Source organism: Stegodyphus dumicola, chromosome 1, assembly GCF_044657685.1.
Source record: "Stegodyphus dumicola isolate Sdum_Otavi_A_Nest chromosome 1, ASM4465768v1".
NCBI lineage: Eukaryota > Metazoa > Arthropoda > Arachnida > Araneae > Eresidae > Stegodyphus > Stegodyphus dumicola.
The window spans coordinates 258,290,301-258,308,045 of NC_140768.1; the positions used below are offsets into that span (position 1 = coordinate 258,290,301).

Here is a 17,745-nt window from a genome sequence, read left to right on the forward strand (position 1 = left end):
TCATCACATGTTGCATCTCGATCCATCAATTAACCAAGCTTAATTTGAGAGAATCTTATAGCTACACATAGTTTATCCAAAGGTGCTATAATTAAGTTTCGAATAGAGTGAGCCACTATCTCTAGTCGTGGATAACGTCTTTATAGTAGCTTCTAACTAAAATAAGATTTTCGGAGTGAAAATGTAGCTTTTATCGATGAATAAGAAAACCGGGATGTTTCGTCTCTAATAGGAGGAAAGGTGCATCCCGTTATCGTGGTTTAATAATTTTAATATTAATTATAACATTGTAAATGGTAGCATTTAACATTTAGTATTTAGTAACTTGTGAATGGCAACAGTTTGGATGTATGTAAAAGTAGAACTATGTTACTATTGCAGTGCTCTGTAATATATAATACGATCTGCTACCCGGGATACGTTTGCAATGCTACTTAAACAAAAGAAAGTGTCTGTGTTTTAATTCTGTTATGAATCTTTTTTCTTTATGCATATTTTGCGTGTTTCGATTGGCTTGTGTCATCTGATACCAAGGATGATAATGGCGCAGGTGGTGAATTTAATTCTGCCAGTTTCACTCACACCCGCCCAGCACATTCATGTTGCTTCATTCTTAAATTTGAGGCCTCTGCAGTACATGAATAATTTATCCATCTTTCCAACGACCACACGTGGGTGAAGAGTGTAATCAGAATTAGCATCGTAATAGAATGCACCAATATTTAAATCAGCATGGAGTGTTCGTCTGGATCGAGCATTGCGTACTCGAACGTCTTCCAGCCCTGCTTCCCGTTGCTCGTCCGTTTCAGATCAACGGGCTTGGAACAGTGCGTTCTCTACAATTTCCCAGTCTTGCTTTCCATTGCTCGTTTGTTTCATACGTACGGGTTTGAGCTGTGCGTGGTTTGATATTTCGCGGCCTTGCTTCGTTGTTCATTTGTTTCTGAAGCTCGTGATGTCCTTTTACTTTCGTGCTTGAAGTGTAGATCGAGCAATCGATTTTCGTTTTGGTCGCATAACTGATTTCACAGCGATGATAGACTCATCGACACTAGAGGAGTATGTAACTGACCTTCAAATTAAAGATAGAACATGTGAGTTTGCACAATTAACGGATAATTTCAAATATAAATTGTTTGTAGTATTAAAGATTATGTAGTAAGAGCAAATTATTGCACATAAGTTAATGCACAGAAAACAAATGTAAAAAAAAAAATTAAAAAATTAAAAAAAATCTATGATGCTACATATTCTCAAGAATCAACTACCAAAATCCGCTAATTCAAAAACAGGGGACGGTGAGCAAAGAACTAGAAGTGGGAAAATGATTATAAAGATGGCCAGGTATATGGACTGATTTGGGACCCTTTGAAAAAAATTTTGAACTCTTTAAAGGAAGGAAGCTATAACATTTCGTATTTAGTATTTAGTAACTATGTGACTATTCTAGTGCTCTGTAATATATAATATTCTAGGCTTGTAAATAAATACTTGAAACAGTTTAAAGTGTACCCTCTTTATTTCATAGTAAGCTGAGTTAACCAAATGATAACATAAGCCTCGTGATTAGATAGAAACTGTAGCCGAATCTCCATTCACGGACTCTCCCAATTAGCTGACAATTCCCGATTCTGACTTCTTCGAAATAGGTAACATTTCGAAATCGGTCCCATTTAGCCGAAACTTTATATTAATTAATATACAAAACCCATGATACCCTGAGTGTCCGCTTGCGGATATTCGACTGTATCGGGAAGCATCCCTGGTATCACAACCGAAGGAAGGACTTCAAATACTGACCAATGGACATCTCTTGTGAAGTTGAATCTTTGAAATTTATTGTTTACACGTTATTTCGCAACTATTCACAGTATCCAAGAGGCATTTGTAATTCTTTTAAATTCATTCATCCAAAATGCAATATCTTCGCAGTTACTTATATTTGATTTTAATTTCGCATAAAAAAGTTTTATAACAAATCCAAGACAAGCTGTTTTAATAATTTTGTAATGAAAACTGGCCGGCAAAGGTTACGTGACCTAATATGAAATACTTTATTGGTCAATTTTACAAGCTCTACCTTGGTTGCGATATATCCACTTGAGAATTATGCAATTGGAAGCAGCTCATTTCAGTTCGATACACTTTAAGTTATTTAACTTTTGTATTTCAGATCTAGCTGAAGAAACTATAGTATCACCTACTGGAGGAGTTCCTTCGAGACAAGGAGAATTTCCCTGGATGGTATAAATTTTATTAGCTAATTTTTAAATTTTAAATAATTAAGTAAACATGAGTGTACAAATTAGCCTTAATCAACTTTATATTTAGAACGTATTTTTAGCTAATATATTTTTGTTTCATTTGACATAAATATGAATCACAGATTTTAATTATTTTCACAGAGAAAAACTATTTTTTAAATTGTATGATCATTATGACGCTTTTAAACCACAGCTTGTGGGCACCTCTTTTTAAGTATCAGCAGTTTATCCTAGCTTTGTTCTCAGGTTTCCATACATAAAGCTGGACGCCACTGGTGTGGAGGAAGTATAATCGATAGAATCCATGTCTTATCTGCTGCTCACTGCTTTGTATCTGAAAGGTAAAAAGAATGAATTGGTGTTTTACTTATTTATTTTTATTTTCATGAATATTATAATTGTGAACTCTCTCACGATGATCATCTCCCTAAAATGACTTCTTCTAAAACTGATCAGTAATTTATCCTAGCTGTAAAACATAAAAAGCATTAATAGTTTAATAAACATTACCTCTCTAAAGCGACATGAACACAGAAGATCCAGATCACGATCGATAACACATTCAAAAGGGTAACGGTAACACATTCCAAAAGTAAAATTTTAAATCTTAGGCAAAAAACGTTTCTAACATCTTTGAGAAACTCAGATTCAATGCGATCCTTATTATGATTATTATCATTTGAACTTGATCTCATCGCATTCTGTTCTAAAAATTAGCCTAACGCGCATTTTGCCTTTTAACAAGAAGAAAACAGAGCAAAATAAATACATTTGTAATTTAATTCAGTAATTCGTTCATTTTTGGAGTAAGATTCATCCACATATTTTTCTCTCGAGCTTGCCGTGGTATTTTTAGTTTCTAATTTCTAAAATTTGAAAAAATATTTTTCAAATAATTTTACACATTTTATCTGCCAAGAAATTCAAACATAAAATATTTTAATTATTTCACAGTTCATTACGAGCCAAAATATTCAGGCCTCTACTATGATATCATGCAATAATAATTTCTTTTCTAGAACAACATTCTTATTTAAATTACCTTTTATTGGTATTTCACATCGAATAAAATTAGCTTTTAAAATTTTCTTAATTTCTGTATGTACGAAAGACGGCTTAGAGTCAATCATTTAAAAAGCATGAACCTTGAAGTCTAACTCAAGTATTTCAAATGTATTATAAAAACTCAACATTGAAAGCTATCCTAATTCCAGCGACTCTTATCATTTGCATTTATTCTGTCCGTATTTTCCACTGAAATTAACTTTAACTACATTTAATTTCAAAGGATGGATCGCATCCTATATAATCTTTTTTCATATTAAACTATTATACAAATCGCTTACAAATTTAAAAACTGAATTAATAAAATGTCAGTATTGAAAACAAAAGGTTTTATCATTGTTTTATAACTCAGAGCCTGAATGGATAAGACTGCTAAATACTAGTAATTCGACTCGCATCGGAACCCTGGAGAATGGGTTGATTGCATTTTCGTGTTTTACCTCAAGTGCAATCAGAATACGAGTCAGTTTCCTTTTTAAGTCTCTCATAAAAGGTCCACTATTTAACCGTTATAAACATTTCTTATAACGATGTATATATTTTGGTATATTCATAGAGGTTTTGAAGGCCAGTTTACGTAAAGGCTAGTTTGTTGGAATTCTGTTCATTCACGATTTACGTTTCTTTGAATTGTTGAAAAGCTATCAAAATTGTGTTTTTAATAAAAAGATTTGCACATCAGGGCCAAGCAATTAAAATCATTAAATATTGGTAGTTCGATCTAGATGAGTTCAAATCCTAGTTAAAGGGCTAGATACAAAGACATTTTCGTGGCGTGCGCTATGCAAGATATGGATATGACTCAGTTTCTCCTAAAAATTTCTCTGTGAAGGCATGCCTTCCTTTAGGCAGGTAACCATAGTATATTTGCTATAATCTAATAAATCTAGTCAAATTAAACAATGCAAGATTTCAGTTTTAGGAAAGAAAATGGAGTCTTAAAGATGCCAAATTTAAGTAAGTCAGGAGATTATTAATAAATTTATAAAACTCGAGTTTTTCATTGTAATCAAAAACTTGACGATAATTGAATTGGGCAAAATATGTGAGGCAGAAAACTGATTTAAATTCTTCTAGCTGATTTGAAAAATTCCTTTTTGAATAGTTTACTTTTTTTCTTGAGAATAGTGTCATCGTATTTGCTTTAAGCAAATATTTTCGGAGTTGTTGCCTATAACGCAAGGGGGGGGATTCTAAGCACACTCTTTTTTCAAAGTCTCTAACAACGACTTTGAACGACTTTAAACGTTTTTGCTAGCCAAGAACTATTTTGTAACTTACTTGTTATACTAACCTTCGGAAAGTTGTGAAATTGGTATAAATTAAACAGGAGTCTTTCGTATCCAGGTAATTTGTCCACTTCTGTACAAATGTCTGCTTGCCAAAAAAGCGATTCTTATCGCCCTCGTCACGAAATTCGTCGTTTATGAATGACTGTTGTACGAGGTATGTACAAATCCCCTTTTAATCCCTATAGAAGATTCGATGCTGATTGAATAATAACCGAGTACTTTGAAGTAATGTTATTGAAGTTCATAAGTTCCAACAGCAGGATTAAGATAAATAAATGTCCATACATAGTAAAAATGAAACATTGAAAAATACAGTACAATTAAGTAAAGTTGCTTTAAAAGAATAATTTTAGAATTGTTTTCTAACTGCATGTAGTAAACCTATATTATATTCGCCTATCGTTCACATTTTCTGCAAAAATTTCATGTTTTCACTCTACTGTGAAGATTAAACGTACTGCTTTCATTTTTTTAATTTGAAATGATGAAAGCAGTAGAATTGTTAATGAGGAAATATACGTGAAAAGCTTGTAGAGACATGAAAATTGAACAATGCCCTCGGTGGGACTCGAACCTAGACCTCTCGAATATGCGCCAAGTGTGCTACCGTTACACCACGAAGGGATGCTAAAAGGAGAGAGAAAATAACTTATATACTCCTATTTTAAACGGCGACTGGGGATTAGGGGGCCCATTTGCCGAATCCTGGTGGTAACGAGTTATTGCCTACCACCTTTTAGTTCGGTCTCCACTGTAGAGTCATTAGGTTTTCTTGAAGCAGGAGACGTGAAAAATGTGCAGTGTCCTCGCTGGGACTCAAATCTGGACCTCTCGAATATACGCAGTGTGTGCTACCGCTACAACACGAAGGCATGCTTGAAGGAGGGAGAAACTACTTGTTCGTAGATTTTAATGCTTAGCCTTTGATGAGCTGACACAGCTACTGAGCTTGTTGCTTTGTGAAATTATTCACCATTGAATAATATCTCAATTTTCAGAGCAAAGATTCCGGATCCTAATATGTATACAGTATATGTGGGAAACATCCATCTAGACAAAGGATTCCCTTTCAGGGTGCAGAACATTAGTATACATGAAAAATACATTATTAGACTGCATTATCATGACATCGCATTACTGACACTAAATGAAGAAATACTGTCCCCAGTATTCGCACATATCTGCCTCCCACCTCCGGAAATTGCAGCCATGGACTTATCTGGTCGCAATACGACTGTATTAGGCTGGGGCCACACTGAATTTGGTAAGTTTTTCTTTTCTTAACATTTTGAATAAAGACTGAGACCATGTATATGTCAAACGCCGTCAGAATTCTATTAACTAACCACAAAATTACTTTAAAAACATACATTGTGTATTTTGTTATTAAAAGGATGCCATTACTTAATCATTCGGCGGTTGCGGGATCAATTATTTCTTTCCTTCCAAATGCGCCCGATATCTCTCAGTCGTAAATTTATAGTGTAAGCTGTTTCATTTACGTCTACTGTTGTGCGTAACTGGAACACGATATGAGATCGTTCATACCATGAAGAAGTTAAGTTTTATTTCTGTTGCTGACGTCAACCTTGCTCCATCATATCAGTAAAATTTAAAAACATGTTGTTATTGATAAAAGGTTATCGAAGCTTTTTTGTAGAACTTCTTCAGAGTTTCATTAAAAACGTCTAGATATAGTTTTACGAGCAGCGGCCCAGATGGTATAATGGTTAGGGGAACTCGTTGCGATACCAGAGGGCCCGGATTTGAATCCCAGAGAAGGCCTGGATGTAAATTATCTGTCCTTTCATAGGTACCCCCCCCCGTGGGTTGACTGAGGAGAATTCCTGGTAAGTACTCACTAGGATATGCACTTAGGCAGTCTCAACCACGGGGACGCAAAATCAGTCTTCATAGGACTAGAACCACAGATTATTCTGTGGTAAGTTTAGGCTCGGCAACCACCGTACTGATACTGTCTTGTCCGTTCCGATGGCTACATGGTAGATGGTAGCGGGGTCGGAGTGAGAATGATTCTGCCCGGTTCTCAATTGGGTAGTGATCACATGGCCAAAAGTAAGAACATCGCAAGTGATATTCTTTGAGCGACCGGAGTGCTGCTAGGTTGCAAAGGTGTCTCTTCGTGCATTCGTTAGGCCCGCACCGGAGTAGCACACTGCGTGCCTTCGTTATATTTGTCATAGTCATGGGGTCGCGGACCCCCTTTCGAATGCTGAACCGTGAGGGCTGCACCCATCTGACCCTCCTTGGTGAGTGGCTGGCATCCAAGTTAAGAGTGATTATTCACCTAAATATTAAGGACGAGACTGAATTTAAGTGTCCCTTCATAGGAGGAAACGGTAGACATCTGTTAGGTTCAGCCCTAATAAAATGACTACCGCTTCGCGCATTTTTAGTGGCGAAAGCCTAAAAATGGCTAGTGCCTGAAGTGGAAAAAAAAATTTTTTTACGAACATGCCTCAAGAATACGACTGAAGCTCAAAATACTTCAGAGACTGTAGATTTATTGAATTCGTTACCTTTCTACGAGCAAAATTTGGCATCATTCCATCAACTGGTTTTGTATAATTGAATAACAAACTTAATAATTTTCATTTTTATATACTATTAGCATTCACGTTTCTTGAATAATGACTATTAATATATAGTAAATTTTCTTTTCTCGGGAAAAGTGCTGAGAAATTTTGGGGAAGATTTATGTCATATTAACGAAGTTCGGGCTAAAAAGGAAAGAAATTCCTTCTTTTTCTAACCTACTTCCTTTCTAATCAACCTTTAGATACTCACCTTATCAGGACTTGTGTTTCTCTTGATTTGCTTTGGAAACATGGAATGCCCTGAACAAGAACAGGGAGCTATGTTCAAGATTTGTGTATAACAGACGACACAAGCAGGAAGGGTATACGAAACCCTTTACTGTACAGGCACTTCCGAATAATTTCAATACTGTACAGGCACTTCCGAATTTCGGAATACAAAGACCAACCACTTGTGGTCTATTGCGAAAGGTGGTTCTAATTCTAAATGAAGTGAAATACTTCAACAATCTACAAAAATAATCATTTTATTTACAAAGCAACTTTAATTGCCTCGAAGGTTCACTGCTAACTAACTACGTCGCAAACTAAAAACTAACATTCCTTTTCAGAAGCGAAGCGCCCTCTAACGGCGATACATAAATCATTTGGGGGATTTTTCCACACTCCCCACCTGATAATTTCTGCAAAAATTATCACTATTTCAGCATACAAATAATAAAATATAAGAAAGCAACTTACATATCAAATACATTCAACTGATGTAAATATAAACTGCAAAAGGAAATTCTATAAAATAAACAAATATAGTTAACTGCATCAACTCAAATGTTACTCAATACGTAAATATTAATTCAAATTACAAACAGTAAATTATTAGTAATAACTAAACTAATTATCTAAAATTAATGTTAGTGAATATGAAGGTTACAAATTTAGTTCATTTTCAATCTGATAGTTCAAGGGGGTATATCAATTGCACAGGTCTCTTAAAGTCCCCTTTTTTAGTTTTTACCACACATGATCGTACAAGACCATCACGTCCTTTGAAGACTTGAATTACTCGACCTAAATCCCAGAGGAACTTAGATTTAGTTGTTCCTTCAAGTAAAACTATATCACCAATTTTAAGATTTTTCTTGGCTTCTGGTGTACCGAAGAAGTGAGCATTTCTTAACTCAAGAAGATACTGATTTTTCTATTTTTTTCCAGAACTGTTTTATAAGTGTTGTCTGATATTCTTTTCGTTTTATTAGACTCTTTCTTGTTGGAGAGTTATTCAGGATCTCAGCAAAGTTGTATGGATATTCATCCTTATGTCCGATCAATAGAAAATCAGCTGGTGCAAGCGGTTCAGGTTCATGTAAATCGTTGTAAAGGTAGGTCAAAGGACGTCTATTCACAATATTTTCGACCTCTGTCAACACAGTCATAAATTCTTCAAAATTCAGTTGAGCTCTGCCTAATATCTTTTTCAACGGTTCCTTTATGGTTTTCATAAGGCGTTCATAAAAAGCTCCCCACCATGGAGCAAGCTCGACGATAAATTTCCAAGTCAAGTCTTCATTTGCTAGAAAATTTTAAAAGTCTGTACCTTTAATTATGCTGTAAAAATACTGCAAATCTTTGGCAGCATATTTGAAAGTTTTCGCGTTATCTGAATAAAAGGTGCGACAGTTTCCTCTTCTCGAAATGAAACGTCTGAGAGCCAAAATGAATTTGTTTGCAGACATATTGGAAATGAGTTCTAGATGTAACGCTCGTATAACAGCGCACGTAAACAATACGATGTATGATTTCTGAATGTCGTTTCCAGACCTGATGTAAACTGGACCTGTGAAATCCACGCCTGTAACATAGAAAGGTGGAGTTTCAACAATTCGATCTTTAGGTAACTGAGCTGTCATTTGTTTCGCTGGTTTTACTGCGTATTTCCGACAAATTAAACAGTTCCCTAAGACTTTCTTTACCAACTGACGGCCTTTAGGAATCCAAAATTTCTGCCTTAGTTTGGCTAAAGTTGCTGCAACTCCCGCATGCAGAACGTTATTATGTTCCGTTTTTACAATTAATTCAGTAAACTTGGAATCTTTAGGAAGAAGAACTGGATGCTTCTCGTCAACTGTATATTCGGTTTCTTCTAATCTTCCCTTAATTCGAAGAATTTTATTTTCATCAAGAAACGGTGCCAAGCTGAATATATCAGAGTTTGGAGAAATTGACTTGTTAGATTGAAGAGCCTTAATTTCAGGTGTGAAGAAATCCATCTGGGCTTTACGAACACAAAAAATTTCAGTGTCCTGAATTTCAAAAGCACTTAATGTTCCACTATTAGCAGGCAGTTTTCTTGCCTTAGCAACGAAACGTCTAACCCATGCCATAATTCTGAGATATTTCAGCACATTACTGAATTTTGTTATATCCAATAGTTGATCATCTCTTTTCACAACAATGTCATAAACAGATATTTTACTACGGAGTTCTAGTTGCTTATCGTTTCTCACGTCAAACTTCTGTTGAACTGGCCAGTCTATACGTTTGTTTTGCAACCATTCTGGTCCAAACCACCAAAGTGAACAATTTCTTAAATTAGCAACAGTAGTTCCTCGTGATACGAGGTCGGAGGGGTTATCTTTCCCACGGCAATAATGCCAATTATTGCTTTCAGTTAGTTTCTGAATTTCATAAACTCTGTTTTTGATGAAAGATTTAAATCTTTCGGAAGATCCCTGAATCCAAAAATATGTTATTTGAGAATCAGTCCAGTGGAAGGGGATTACTTTGTGTTTTAAAGATTTTGCTATTTTATCACTCAATCTAGCGGATAAAAGCGCACCCAAAAGTTCCAATCTAGGAAGTGTAAGGGATTTCAGAGGTGCAACTCTACTCTTGGAAGCAACAAAAACTGTTTGAAAAGTTCCATTGTTCAAAACTATTCTCAGATATACCACGCATCCATAAGCTTTCAAACTAGCATCAGAAAAGCTATGAAGTTCTATTTGTTTCACATCTGCATCTAATATTCCTTCTAAATAGTAGCGGGGAATACTGAGGTGGTTTAGTTCTTCAATTTCCTCGTACCAGGCTTTCCATTTATAACTAAGATCAGGTGGCAGTTCATCGTCCCAATCAATTTTGGCAGACCAGATTTCCTGAATCAGACACTTTATTCTTATAGTGAAAGGGCCATAAAATCCGACAGGATCAAAAATACGGCCTGCGGTTTGCAATAGAAAACGTTTTGAGTTGATTGACGAGGAAATGAAATTTGTCAAGTGCTGAGTGTCAAAATAAAAATTATCATTATCCGTATCCCAGTTAATTCCTAACACTTTGATCGGGACAACTTCAGGAGATTCTTGCATCGAAAATTCTTTGCGATGCCAAATATCTTTGAGTTCTTTGGAATTAGTATGCCACTTATGTAGTGACATGCTAGCTTCATTAAAAATGTTCACAATTTCTAAACTTGTTTTCAGGGCTTGTTCTAAATTTTGTTGACCACCAATAATGTCATCAACATACAGGTAGTTGTTTAAAAGTTCTACTGTTTCAGGATATATTTCTGAATATTTTTTAAGGTGATGCTTAATAGTAGCAGCTAGAAGAAAGGGACTAGATTTTACTCCAAACAAAACTCTTGTAAATCTAAAGGTTTTCAAACTTTCATTGTTATCATTAGGATCATCTTTCCAAAAGAATCGTGTAACGTCCCTGTCTTCTTCATTTAACTCTATCTGTAAGAATGCTTGTGTAATGTCCGCTGTAAAGGCTATCGAATTTTGTTTAAATTTTATCAATAAATCAAAACTATCAGGATATAGGTTCGGACCAGTATATAAACAGTCATTTAGAGAGAGTGTTTTTGGTTTATGGGCTGAAGCATCATAAACTATTCTTAGTTTGCTTGTTGCTCTATCATTTCTGATGACTGCTCTATGAGGTAAATAAAATACGGTCTTATCATTTTGATTGTCTTCTTGAACTGGTTCAATAATATGTTTTAACTCGTAATCCTTTAAAACCTCTGTGTATTGAACAAACAAAGAGTTATCAATTTTAAATTTGTTACTCAATTTCTTAAATCTTTCAAGTGCTATATCCCTATTATCTTCCATTAAATGTTTTGAATTCGGTTTCCAAGGTAATTTTACTTGGTATCTGCAGTTCTTATACCTGATATCAGATTCGAAAGATTTCATAATTTCTAAATCAACAGTTTTGTCGTTTTGAGTATCACTTTCCAAACCCAAGCTTTCTAGCTTCCAAAACTGTTGTAACTGATCTGATATCAAGTTTTCATTTACAATTACATTCATAGTTAATAATTCACTATGATCATTATTTACTTTACCCTGCAAACACCACCCAAATAAAGATTCTGTGGCTACTACATTTCTCGAAATTCTTTTAATTTTACCAGTAATTATAGAATAGTAGAAATCTACCCCTATGAGAATATCAATTTTGTGTTTTTCATACAACAATCTGCTAATTGTAAATTTTGTAAAATTTTATTTTTCTTAGTAAAGTTCAAATCTGGAGGAGAGATAACAGTATTGGATATATTTTCGGTTTCAAGAAACTCAATATATATATTAAGATTAGGATCGTTTACATTTTCTAGTTTTGCTCTAACAACATTAAAGGTTTTTTCTAACGCACTTTTATCACCAAAGGAATAAACAGAAAGTGATTCTTTTCTAACAATCGGAAGTTCCATTTTAGTAGATACATCTTTAGTTATGAAAGATCTCATTGAGCCATTATCAAAAAGAATTCTGACATTTTCAGATTTATCATTATTTCGGATCAATGCAGAAGCCGTTTGTAATAATATTTTATTAGATCTATTTTCATCGGAATTATATGACGAAACAGCGGAAATAACGCTCGAATCCGACGTTTTCTTTTTAGGTTTTTCATTATCTTTTTTCTGATGGAATGAATAACAAATAGCTTTCGAGTGTTTATTAAAGCAGAAGGCACAGTTTATTTTTTGTTTACAATTTTGGATCCGGTGAAACCGACCCAAACATAAAAAACACCGCGATTCACTTTTTAAGATCTCTTTTTTCTTTTCTACACTTAAAATTTCGCAATCCGCAGATTTATGATTTGTGTTCCCGCAGAACAGACACTGCGATTCGGATGACGCCGCTAATAACTCAACTGTAGACGGCTTGCTCGTTATGGCTGGAGAATGTTTATGTTTGAAGGGCAAATGCTTTTCCAATCGCGAATATTTTTCTCTAGAATTATAATTAACAGCAGCCGCGCGTTCTCTACTGAATACTTCGTTCCTCAAAAAGGCTAACAAACCTTTTAAATCCCAATTTTCGTCTTTAATTTTTCGGCTATAATCAAGAACGAATTCATTAGGAAGTAATTTCAAAATTAAAGGCGTTAAGAGATTTCAGAATCTATTTTATCAGAATCTATTTTTAATACTTCAAGCTTTCTTATCTGTACTTCGGCGTGACCTAGAAGTTTTCTTAATCCGTTTATATCATTAGGATTTCTAACAGGTGAAGTACTTAAGAGTTGTCCTAAATGCGAATTAATTAAGATGTTCTTTTGACCAAATCTGGAACGTAACAGTTCAAGAGCAGCTTCGTAATTATTTTCGATGAGAGCGAAACCAGAAATAGCTTTGGCGGCTGAGCCACCAAGAAAGCTTTTTAAGTAAATTAATTTTTCTATTTTTGATAAATTCGGATTTTTATCAATCGCATTTTCGAACTGACCTATGAATTCTAACCAATCCGAAGAATCACCATAAAATTTAGAGATCGTTAATTTTGGAAGACGAGTGAATTTGTTACTTTCGTTTTGGGATACTGTAACGTTTTCATTAGAAATGTCTCTATTTGCATTGTCCGAATTTTCCAACTTATTCAACTCTTTCAACTTTTTCTTTCCTCTAAACTGCCACACTTGAATTTTCTCTTCATATTCCAAAGCGAATGAGATTTCAAGTTCAAATTCGTCTTCTTCGACTTTTAATTCTCGTTCTATTTCAGCGTCTAAATTGCTCAAGGATTTTGATTTTTCGTTTAACTGGTCTAAAATTTCTTCTAATACATTTACATTTATATTACTATCATCTTTATTCAGTTCGGTTTCAATTTTCTTTAATATCTTGGACACTCCGGTCCTCAATACCTTTCGTTTCGATTTCAGTTTAGCAATAAGATCTTCCATATTATATAAAAATAGAAAATACAGGCTTACCTTGGCTGTCTTCGCATAAAATGATATCCAAAATTAAAAAACACAAACTTCTAAATTGGCCAAAGGTTCTCGGCACCGATGCACCATATTGCGAAAGGTGGTTCTAATTCTAAATGAAGTGAAATACTTCAACAATCTACAAAAATAATTATTTTATTTACAAAGCAACTTTAGTTGCCTCGAAGGTTCACTGCTAACTAACTACGTCGCAAACTAAAAACTAGCATTCCTTTTCAGAAGCGAAGCGCCCTCTAACGGCGACACATAAATCATTTGGGGGATTTTTCCACATGGTCTGAACGTAAGAATATAAAACTACTAACTAAAACTCTAACTAAAAGCTAACTTTGAATTAGGATGTTGTGTAGCGAATTTAATTTAATTAAGTGATTCATAAAAATCAAAATTTTAATTTGTAATTATTCAAAATTTGAGCTACACAAGTTTGGTTATATTCTTTTTGGGCCTATTAATTCTAGTGTAATATATTTTGGCTTTTCGAGTTTACGCGAACTGCGTCTTCAATCTTGTACACGCAAACAATGGATAAGTATTTTTTTCTACGTAATAAACTCAGTTTTTCATGTCAAAAATTAATTTGATTTCTTAGTATTTAATATCATTAGTTGCAGAAAAATTAGCTCTTTAATTTGGCATAACTTTCATTTTTCTAACTTTAATTGCATTTCAGTTATGAGCTTTAATTAGTAGAATTTTCTTCGTTTCGCTTGTGATTTAGTTAAAGGGGGATGAAATGCCTTCTTTCCGGTTGAAAAGTCACTTTTTGCGAGTTTTCAGCGTTCTTTCGTTGGGACCCTTGCAGGGTTGTTGAAATTCCTAATTTCCCCCCGGTCACAGGTGGTGTTTCTTTGGCGAGGGTTTGGCGACATAGATTTTCCGTTGAGGTTTCAAAGTAGTGGTTTTGGCGAGTTTGATAACATGAGGGTATGCTGTTGTTGCAACTATTTTAACTTTCGGCGAAGAATGGGTTGCGCCAACTTGGCAGTCCGGCGCTTTCCCTTTTAACGGGTTGTTTTGTGGGACGAGGTCACTTTTTGCACTTTTTACACTTTTTTTGCACTTTCTGACACTTCTTTTGCCCTTTGAATTGGCCGGAGGCGACAGCTGACTCCGACGAAGAAAATGGAGCTTCGCCCCGATAGACCTACGGGCCTCTTGGCTAAGCGCTGTGAGCGCGGGCCGTAGGTATGGGCATCTATGTCTTCGAAAAAAAAATCGAAATTCTTTCATCAGTTTTTTGTTGTGTGTGTTTGTGTATCTCAAGAAAAATATACAGAAGTAAATTTCTAGAAAAATGATGCGTGTTCCCAGCGCACCCATTGATTCGTCGCTTCACTCGGAACCAGAGCGTTAATTTACAACCGTTGCTTTTGGAACCTCATTTGCTCATCCTAAAATCTACTAGAACTTCAAGGCTACCGTAATGAATCCATACTGTTCGACGAACATTTTTGTCCATTCAACAGGCTGCCAGCACTGTATTTCACTTATCTTGCCGTATTGGAACCTCATTTGCTCATCCTAAAATCTACTAGAACTTCAAGGCTACCGTAATGAATCCATACTGTTCGACGAACATTTTTTTTTCATTCAACAGGCTGCCAGCATTCCTCATGAGCTTCTATGGATTTTTTTTTTTTTGTTTGATGCTCCTTCTGCTCATGGAACAGATAAGTTCTTTTCTTTTCTTTTCTTTTCTTTTTTTTTTTTTGGTTAATTCTTGGTTAGTTAAATATTATAGATTTCTGCAGTTAAAATGATTGAATAATTAACTTAATTTGTTAATTTGTTGAACCCTAAATTTTTTGTAGTTGATAACTTTATCCTAACTCTATAGAAATCATTTTTCTTTGGTGTATCAATCAAGTAAAAGCATTAAATGGAATAAAGATTTATAACCTTATTAAAATTATTGTAACTTAACTTAATGGTTAAGAAAATTAAGTTCTTCAGGAAATTATTTACTTGAATGTTTTTTTTTTTTTTTTGAATTACTCATTGGTGAGGATGATTTGTAATAGTGCTTGTATTAGAGCATTCTTGTTTCTCTCAGGACGAACTTGTTTGTAGAATAGTAAATGTGTCATTACTTATCTTTATCCGGTTAAACCATATTTAATTAATCAAGGAAAAAAAATTAAATAATAAAAATTATGTGCAATAATAGTATTTAAATGATTATATTGAGTGCAATATTAAGCAATATTTTTTGTTGTATAGATGAATTCTGTGTGAAGTAGAAAGTGTAGCTTGTTAAACTTTTTTTTATTATTTTCTCCCCGGGGAGGGTAGTGTTCTTGAATTTATAGTTTATTTTGGTATGTTTTACCAGATTTGCAATATTAAATTTAATAGTAATTAGAAGGATGTTAAAAAAATAATTACTTGGAAATGTTTGATGTGTAAAACAATAGTTCAAATTTTGTTGAATATATTTTGATATTTTTTTTTCAACTAATGGATATATATATATATATATAATTGGCATTAATAGTTAAATAAATAAGTTTTTCTAGATCATTCAAAGGTTAAATTTTTGTGTGGGTGCTCATGATTTTCACCCGTCTCATTCTCAAATTGATTTCAGGGTTAATCGGAAAACACAACGCAAATGTACAGGGCTTATTGATATTAGTATATTAATGTTGTTGAAAAATTTTAAGCGTTTTTTCAACAGAGTAGGAAACCTTTTTTGGTACCATGACTTTTTCACCATAACATATTGGTGCCGTGACCAGGATACCAAATTTTAGCACTGAACAATTTTTGTTGTGCTGTTTATTTTTGCATCACTTTTGGCTTGCGCTTAAAGTGGAACTTAATTTTGACTTGAGACTGGTGATTGTCATGTGTACTATTGCATATTTATGTGAAAGTTTTCTTCCACATGTCTAGGCTTTTTACTGAAACCCTACTCGTTAGTTAGTTACAGTGACGGGCCTATACAGTGGTCGTATTACAGTGCTTATTTCATACTTATTGTTTGAGGTTGCATACCAGATATGTACTACTGATACACATTTGGACTTTAAAACTATTGTATCCAACACAAACATTTTCACGCAGTACCTGTTTAGTTAAGTATTTTCTTGTTGTGCAAAATTTTGTATTGCATGTTTACATATTGATTTTGAGGATTACTGTTTCACACTTTTGCAACTGTATGTTTGCAACATAAGGTTAAAAGGCACGCGTGTTAATCACACATTGGGATACATCCCTACTTTATGTGCTGGAAATTGCTGATCGCGGTTTAAAATGCCAAAGAAAGTGTCAAAACGAGCAGCCAGAGCGGCTAGTAATAGTGCAATAGACTGGGAGGAGAGTCAAGAAGTAATGGCTCTATCAGTTTTTGGTTCTGATCCTCTGGATTCTGTTCCTCTGTTCTCAGGTGCAGACAAGGGAATTAGTCTGAATGACTTCTTAGATAGGATTGATCTCATTGCCACTCATGTGGGTTGGTCAGATGCAGATAAGTTAACAGTGATCAGAGTCAAGGTGGCAGGTGAGGCTGCAGAATTAATTAGGAATAATCCTAGGTTAAAGAAAGAAGCCAGTCTTGACTATGTTGTGAAAGCGTTGAAAGAGAGGTTCAGTTCAGTGCACAATTTGCACTCTAACATCCGTGCTCTTATTCAGGCTTTTCAGAAACCACACGAGTCAGTGCGACAATTTGCAGCACGTATAGAGGCTCTTTCGTACAAAACTGTACCAATGGAAAGAAGCAGTGACCCTGCAGCAGAAGCACAGAGACAGGATTTACTTCTGTCAGTGTTTATCGAAGGATTGGAGTTGCATTTGTGACTTGTTGCTGCCACAGAATCACAAAACTTTTGCATCTGCTAAACAGCATGCAATTATTGAGGAAGACATGTGGGCTAAGAGCCATGCTAGTAGTGATTTTGCAACAGCTGAGGTTAGAGCAGTGAATGCTGCTAAGCCAGCAGTCGAGAAGGCAGTTACACCACCATCAGTAACCAACTCAGAGCTCACTACAGCTATTAAGATGCAGCAGAAAAATATAGCTCAGCTTACAAAAATGATGGGCTCTCTCCAAACACAGGTGCAGAGTTTAATATCACAAGGTACTCGTTCAAGACCCATACAGCCTCGTTGTTACAGATGCAACAGAATAGGGCATGTTAGCAGGGACTGCTATGCGAATATTGTGCCTAATCAGCACTCTAGACAGGGTCAACAGAGATTTCGAAATAACCAAACAGCCAGGAGACATTCTAATAACACCACACCAGCTGTTTCGGGTACTCCAAATACCACAAGTGTGGCTACAAATGCTTTAAATCCCCAAGC

The 17,745-nt window shown here is 34.9% G+C and overlaps 1 protein-coding gene across 2 annotated transcripts in view; it reads left to right on the forward strand.

Annotated features, from left to right (window-relative positions):
* The window catches only part of LOC118191129 (venom protease-like), a 52,769-nt gene that overhangs the window by 17,829 nt on the left and 17,195 nt on the right, over positions 1 to 17,745 (forward strand). For both annotated transcript variants that reach the window (XM_085827370.1, XM_085827369.1), the window contains 3 exons: positions 2,174 to 2,244; positions 2,511 to 2,605; positions 5,620 to 5,885. In XM_085827370.1, coding sequence (XP_085683496.1) covers positions 2,174 to 2,244; positions 2,511 to 2,605; positions 5,620 to 5,885 — 432 coding nt within the window. The remainder of the gene's footprint in view (positions 1 to 2,173; positions 2,245 to 2,510; positions 2,606 to 5,619; positions 5,886 to 17,745) is intronic.